Here is a 7,358-nt window from a genome sequence, read left to right as displayed (position 1 = left end):
CCTATTTTTTTCCTTTTTTTCCACGGTTTCTCCACTGTCGATGATTGGGTGGCTCTGCCATTGCAGCTCGTGGTGTCTGGAAGCAGGTGGTGCTGGTGATGACCCAAGGGTTGAACGCTGCCAGTCAGACCCTTTTCCTCACGCCCTCGGGATTGCTGGGGCACGAGACCGGGATTTTTGGATGCAGCGCTGAGGGTTAGACCCCATCTCCTCCCCAAACTACTGCTTTCTCATTCCAGGAGCCAAGCTCCTTCATCCCTGGGATTGCGGGCAGCTTCCTTCAGCTAGCCCAGAGGGTGTGAGGGAGGCTCTGGGTTATGTGCTTGCTCTGCAGTGAGGCCAGAGCCATCCCTCTTTCATTTTTATTTTTTTTTTCCCAGCAAAAGCAGGCAGCAGTGGGCAAAACTCTGCAGGGAATGTAGAAATTGGGGTGAAAAGGGCCTGAGCATCAGGGCAGGGGAAGGCGAGCGAGCAACCGCGGGCGTACGTGTCAGGGTTAGAAATCGCTGCTCCGCTGGGCACGCCGGAGGAGACGGGAAAAGACGCAGAGAAAATCATTTGCCGCCGCGTTTTCCAAAATCCCGAGCGAGCGTTCCTGCTCGCCGTCGCTTCCAAGAAACGGAGAGAACCGAGGAGGAAAATTGCGGTGATTCATCGCGGGCAGATCGGAGGCAGGAAATAGGAGTTTGCTGCCTGCCCCGTGCCCGGCGTGGGCTCCGTGGGCTCGGGCTCGCCGGGGCCTGGCTGGCGGCGAGGGCCTGACACCCACGGGTCGAGCATCCCTGCGCCGCGACCGGAGCTGCCGAGGGAGCCGCCGGCGAAGGAAAAACAACCGGCGGAGGCCGAGAGCCGGAGCAGCGGGAATTTTTCACCTGCGTTTCTCTGGAGCCATCCAAGCGAGAGCTGCCCGTGAGCTGGGGGGTCCAGCGGGAGGGGGTCCCAGGGGACACTTGGTGCCTGGTGTCGTATATCACCTAAATTTGGGGGGGTCAGCATATCTCCCCGGGGGACCCCAGGGTGTCCGGTGGGCTGGGGGCTCCATTGAGGAATGAAGCGTGGGAAAAGGGGGGCGGGGCTTGGGAGCTGCCTGTCTGCGGATTGGCTGGGGGAGGGGGGAGACCCCCCAAATTCTGCCGGGAAGGAGAGGGGCCAACCTGCGCTTGTGACGGGGAGACGGCACCGCAGGGACCCCCCCCCCACTATTGGGATGCGCCTGGGGCAGCCGGACTCCCTCCCCCCTTTCCACGCGTTTACACCAAGGCGGCGGCGGCGGCGGGGCCTCTGTGACACGAGTTGCGCCGGTCTCAGCCCGGCCGAGGGCTGTGGAGCACAAGCCCCCTTTGGGTGGTTGGAGAAGGGTCCCGCGCACTCCTCCGTGGTTGTCCTAGACCAAAAAGCACCCCCAAATCTGCTGCCCTCATCACTGGTGTTTTGGGATCACCCCTGGAGAGCCCTGGGGGTCTCGGTGCTGCTGCGTGGCGGGTGGGAAGTGGGATGGAGGATGGGAGGGGGAGGATGTGGGGAGAGCCCAAAACCTTGCTGGAGTTCGGGATGTGGGACTGCATGCACCTCACTTGGGGTCCAGAGTGTATGTTCAGCATTCAGGGATTGCTTGGGTTTCATTAGGGGATGGAATGTGCGTGCCGTATCCATCACTTTGGGGGGGGGGGGGGGTTGGGGACCCTCACATCACCATCGGGATCAGGACGTGGGGGACTGCCTGCATGCTGCTTGGAGTGGGGATATGGGACCCTCGACTGGAGCTCAGGAACAGAAGATGGGGACCCTCACATCACCCGTGCAGTCAGGATGCTGGAACCCTTGTGCTGGGGTTGAGATCATTTTATTGGAGCAGGGACCTGGGAGACATCTGCACTGACGTCAGGACTTGGGGTGCTCCGTGCAGGGACCACAGCACCTCCTCAGGGCTCAGCGGGCTGGAAACGGGACAGTGGGGGCAGGTTTTGTCTGTCCCCTCCCTCCTCACAGGGACGGTGACTGGGGGCCGGACCCAGGCTCCCTGTGCCTCCTCCAGCACCATCACCCTGGAGGGCTCCAGATAACTGAGATGTGGCATCAGAGTTGCTTAACCCCACCCTGATCCAGCCTTCACCCCCAAACCCCGCTGCCATGAAGAAGAAGCCGGGCAATGGGCGGGGGCCGGATCCTGCGGCCCCCCAGCAGCGAGCCCGGTCTATCACCAAGCCAGCAGAGGTGACTTACCCATGGCGGGGGCGAGGGGGTGACACGCCGAGATGAGATTTGGGTGCTGTTGCACCCTCATCATCCTCTCGGTGTGGGCCTGTTGCCCTGAGCGGGGCATCGTGGGGGTTGTTGCTGACACGAGTGGGGTTTTTGCCCCCCCAGTATGTGGGATCCTTCATGGTGGAGGAGCTGGACCTGCAGCAGCGAGCGGGGCAGTTGGAGGAGCAGCTGCGGGCGCTGAAGGTCAGGATCTACCACTGCTGCCCTCGCTGGGAAACACAGGGAACCCCAAATAATCGGGGCACCCACAGGGGGCACAGCCCAGACCCCAGTGCCACATCTCCTCCGGACAGGACTGCCCCAGGAGGAGGTCGGTGGTGCTGAGGTTCAGCTTGCAGGGGCTGAAGGTCCTCGGTGCTGATGGGGAGGTAGGGGGCTGGGGGGGTCAAGAGGGATGGGGAAGGGGTGCTGGGGCTCAGGGGGGTTGAGTAGGGGGGTCAGGGAATGCAGGGGTGTTGGGAGGGTCAGGGTTGCTGGGGAGGAGGATCAGTGTTGCTGGAGAGGGGAGTCAGGGGTGCTGGGAGGGGTCGGGTGTTCAGGCCTCATGGGGGGGTCAGGGGTGCTGGGGAGGTGGGTCGGGGTCTGAAAAGAGGAGTAAGGGGTTGGCAGGTCACTGGTGCTGGGGACGGGGGTCAGGAATGCTGGGAGGGAAGGTCAGAGTTGCTGAGGGGGTCAGGGATGCTGGGGAGGTGTCAGCGTTCTGCTGGAAAGGTGCTCGGTGGGGGGCTGTTACTCTCTGGGCATTGCTTTTCTCTTGAGAAGCTGTTTTGTGTGTGTGTGTAAACAGAGGTGCCCCTGGGGGGGCCCAGGGGTGCTGGGCGCCCCTGACCCTCTCCCCGTCCCGCAGACGCTGCTGATGGCACACGCATTGCGCCGGATCCTGTACAGCACCTGGAGCCTGCCCAACCGCCAGTTCGCCTTCGTGGCCCGCAATCCCCAGAGCCCCCCTAGCACCCTCTTCTGCCACCTCTTCGTGGGGCTCCCGGGAGAGGTGGTGGCCCAACGCCCCCCGGCCCCCCCAAATGCCATCATTGTTTTTTTTAAATATTTGCATGCAGCGTCTTTCACCTCCCCCAGGTCCAGACCCTGCACCTCCTGCTCTGCCGCTCCTTCCAGCTCTGCTACCTCCTGGCGCACCCCGAGGAGCAGGCGGGCGAGGGGGAGCTCCCTGGGCCAGGGGTGCTGCGGGAGCCCCTCAACCCCGAGGAGGTGTCACGAAATGTCAACGCCCTCGTGTCCTTCCGGCGCCTGCCCGCGGCCGGCAGCCTCGGCCCGCTGGGCACCGGGGTAGGCGCCGCTGCCCTGCCCTCCCCCGGCTGCTGCTCCTTTGCTGGTCTCCGTGCGCGGTGTTCTCACACCTGGGATTCTCACACGGCGTTTGCTTGCTCGGCACTTCGCACGAGTGCTTTGGCACGGCTCGTTTGTGCGCGGGGGCTCGTGTGGCTTTTCCTCTGCGGCCTTTCCTTTGCACGGCGTTTCACAGAATATTCTAAGCTGGAAAGGACCCACAAGGATCATCAGAGTCCAGCTCCTGGCCCTGCACAGGACAGCCCCGTTTCTTTCACAGCAGCCTGCGTATAGTGCTTTTAGCAAGAGGGGGTTTTTTGCACAGCGTGTTCCCAGGCAGCTCTGGCGTGGCCTTTTCTCACATTTTGAGCAGCATGTTGTCACACCATACATCATTACCTATGTCTTGCATGGTGTTTCCTTGCATTTCCTCTCCGTGCAGCCTTTCTCTACACAGTGGTGCATGTGCAGTGTTTTGCACCTCTTCCTGCATGGTATTTTGAGGGTCATGCTTTGCAGGGCCCACCCTGCACAGCCCGGCCCCACACATTGTTTTAAATGGCCTTTCCTTGAGGGCCTTTCCTGCCCCGTGTTTGGCATCAGCCTATTTGCACAGCTATTATCTGCACAGCGATTTTGTGGAGGGTTTACAGTGCAATTTTTCCTTGGCGTTTTTGCGCAGCACTTTCTTTCCACGATATTTTTTTTTTTGTATAACTTTTTTTACACATTCCTCCTAACTTTTTTACATGGTACTTTTTGCAGGGTGGTTTGCATGGCTGTTTTGGTGTGGCATTTCTTGCAGAAGTGTCTACACAGTAAAAATGTTCTTCACAGCTCTTTTTGCACTGCGTTTGCACAGCATAGTGATTTTTTTAATGGCATTTTTCCATGGTGTTCTGCATGACACCTTCTGCACATCACGTTTTGCACAGCATTTTTTGCACTGCATTTTCCCCACTGTGTTTTGCACGATTTTTTTTTTTTTCACGGTGTTTTGCACAGCTTTTTTGGTGTCACATCCTTTGGACAGCATTTTTCCACGTGGCGTTTCCCCTGACATTCCCCACGGCCAGAGCCCCCAGGCCACTCTCACAGCCTGTCGTTCTCCCAGGGCCGGCGGCCGGAGGCGGAGGGCAGAGCCTGGCGCCCCGGGAATCCCTACTGCTCGCCGGTGCTGGTGCGCAAGAAAGCCATTCGGAGCAAAGTGCTGCGCTCGGGAGCCTACCGGGACTGCGGGGGCGAGGGACAGTTCCACCAGGAGCCCCGCGACGCCGGTGAGTGCCGGGGGGGAGACTGGAGCCCGGGGACACACAGTACCACGGGTGTTTGCGGGCGAAGAGGAGATTAACAGGCTCCCGCAGCGGCGGCGGCGGCGGCGGGAGGGGAAAGCAAAGGGCCGAGGAGCTTGGCCTTCCTGCCTGAAAACGAGAGCGTCCTTGCCGAGAGCGTGTGGGCCTTTGCCGGCATTGCCAGGTGAGTGCATGTGTGCGAGCACTCGATCCTCGGCACCCACAGCGCTGCCGCACCGCCGGCCCCTGCCCCACTGCCGAGCCTTGCCCATCCCCGGCCCTGCCCCATCGCCGGGCCCTCCTGCCCCATCCCCGGCCCTGCCCCATCCCCGGCCCTGCCCCATCCCCGGCTCCTGCCCCATCCCCGGCCCTGCCCCATCCCCGGCCCTGCCCCACTGCCGGGCCCTCCTGCCCCATCCCCGGCCCTGCCCCATCCCCCGCCCTGCCCCACTGCCGGGCCCTCCTGCCCCATCCCCGGCCCTGCCCCATCCCCGGCCCTGCCCCATCGCCGGGCCCTCCTGCCCCATCCCCGGCCCTGCCCCATCCCCCGCCCTGCCCCACTGCCGGGCCCTCCTGCCCCACTGCCGACCCCTGCCCCACCGCCCACCCTTGCCCATCCCCGGCCCCTGCCCCACCGCCGCCTCGTCCCCAGGGCTGCGGGGGTCGCGCTGCTGCGGCGGGACGTGCCCGGCGCCTTCCTGCTGCGCCCCGAGCCCGGGCTGCCCAAGCGCTGGTGCCTGTGGGTGCGGGCGCCCTGCGGCATCGTGTCCTACGGCCTGGCCAGGACACACCAGGGCAGGTTCTGCGTGGAGGTGAGTGCGGGGCTGCGCGGGGACGGCGGCTGAGGGGGTGTTCGGTGCAGGAGGGCACGGGGGCTGCAGCGGGATAAGCGCACTGGATGTGTCTGTGTGTGGGTGCCCCGGGCTGCGAGTGCGTGCGGTCCAGCTGTGTGTCCTGCACTGCTGTGTTGTGCCTCGGTGCACGGCTGCGCTGTGTAAATGCATTTGGTGTGCCCCACGCATGGATGCACTGGTGTGTATACGCATTCACTTGATACTCTGTGTGTGTTTGGACCATCCGTGCATGGGTGCACAGGGGTGTAAGTGCATTTGTGCCTTGATGCACTGGTGCGTCGGTGCGTCAGGACAGGGATGCACTGCATGCACTTAATGCACCATGTAAGTGCACTTGGTGTGCCTGTGCATGGCTGCACCACGGTGCCTTGGTGCAGGGATGCGCCAAGGTGGGCTCAGGTGCAGGTGTGGGTGCACACGGGTGTGGGTACGTGGGCACATTGATCCATGGGTGCCTTGGGGCACAGGTGCATCTGGGCATGGCACAAAGCTAGCCCCTGGGTGTGGGTGCACTGGTGCCTCTGCCCTTTGGTGTCTAACACACCTGAGTTTTGGGTGCACTAATGCACAGGTATGTGATACACAAGTGCACCGGTGTGCATTTGATCCACCAGCCAGGTCAGGGTGCCTTTGATTTGTGGGTGTATCTGGCACACACAGTGCCCCAGTACCGCATGCGGGGGCGTGGTGCATGCATGGCTGCATTGGACTCATGCCTTCACCTGTGCCCTGGTGTGTGGGTGCCTTGGCTCTGTGGGTGCAGAGTCCAGGGGTGTGTGAGATGCGTGGGCATGCTGGCACACGGGTAGGCAGGGATTTACTGTGTGGGCACACTCAGTTCAGGGGTGCGTGGGCACAGCCTGTGCGGGGGGCTCACCTCTCCCTCTCCCCTCTCTCCTGACGGCAGCACTCCAATGCTGAGTTCGCCAGCGTGGCCGCCCTCCTGGCCCACTACTCCGGGCCACCGGGGGGCTGCTTCTGCCGCCTGGCCCCTGGCCGCCGCAACCCCGGCTATGAGGAGCGGGACCCCGGCGGCGAGGCCAGCACCAGCGCCAGGGTGGGGGAGGCCGCCTGGGCCCCCGCCGCCCCCACCGGGGTGCAGCACGAGCGGGGGTAGGCCCGGGCCGCTCCCCGTGCACGGCTGTTCCCCAACACCCCCCAGCTTTAACTCGCTGTCGCCTGCCTTATCCCCCTGCCCGGGCTGTCCGGCGCCTCCCGCAATAAAGGCTCTCGTGCATCCGGAGCAGGGTTCTGCTGGCTGCTCACACCCACGCAGGGCGTGACCCACCGCACACCTGTGTGCTCACACGCATGTGGACACACTCTCCCGCCCAGGCACCCCACGAACTCGCACTCATGCATGCACTCTTGCATGATGCACCACGCGCTCGTGCAATCACGCACTTACACGAGTGCACCACGCAATTGGGCTTCCGCTCTTGCACCCTCAGGTGCTGCTACAGTGGTGCACTCATGCTCACAGGAGGCTGCACACCCACGTGTTCGCTCACCCTCTCTTGCACACGCAGGGGTCACAACCGTGCACGGGCACAGCTGGGTACCACCGCCATCACCTACTCACGCCCCTATACGCGTCTGTACCCTTATGCACCACGCCTTGCACACCTGTGCTCGCGCACCCCTCCTCGCACACGTGCGC

At 63.0% G+C, this 7,358-nt stretch overlaps 1 protein-coding gene across 1 annotated transcript; it reads left to right on the top strand.

Annotated features, from left to right (window-relative positions):
* The first annotated feature begins 458 nt into the window (after positions 1-458).
* SH2D5 (SH2 domain containing 5) lies at positions 459-7,225 on the top strand. The gene is made up of 10 exons (XM_066202827.1): positions 459-909; positions 1,856-2,214; positions 2,368-2,448; positions 2,559-2,633; positions 3,113-3,256; positions 3,343-3,552; positions 4,667-4,829; positions 4,917-5,028; positions 5,497-5,656; positions 6,606-7,225. The coding sequence occupies exons 2-10, from the start codon at positions 2,131-2,133 to the stop codon at positions 6,813-6,815; spliced, it is 1,239 nt and encodes a 412-aa protein (XP_066058924.1). The 5' UTR covers positions 459-909; positions 1,856-2,130; the 3' UTR covers positions 6,816-7,225.
* The last annotated feature ends 133 nt before the right edge of the window (positions 7,226-7,358 follow it).

Source organism: Chamaea fasciata, unplaced genomic scaffold (assembly GCF_029207755.1).
Source record: "Chamaea fasciata isolate MVZ Bird 193981 ecotype frontalis unplaced genomic scaffold, bChaFas1.0.hap1 SCAF_23, whole genome shotgun sequence".
Lineage (NCBI taxonomy): Eukaryota > Metazoa > Chordata > Aves > Passeriformes > Sylviidae > Chamaea > Chamaea fasciata.
Note: the sequence above shows the minus strand (reverse complement) of the source record. Positions and strands in the feature narration are given on the sequence as shown.

Coding starts and splice junctions, on each gene's coding strand:
- SH2D5 (XM_066202827.1), top strand. CDS start 2,131: ATGAAGAAGAAGCCGGGCAATGGGCGGGGGCCGGATCCTGCGGCCCCC. Junction 3,553..4,666: donor TCGGCCCGCTGGGCACCGGG/GTAGGCGCCGCT, acceptor TCGTTCTCCCAG/GGCCGGCGGCCGGAGGCGGA. Junction 4,830..4,916: donor CCAGGAGCCCCGCGACGCCG/GTGAGTGCCGGG, acceptor AGGCTCCCGCAG/CGGCGGCGGCGGCGGCGGGA.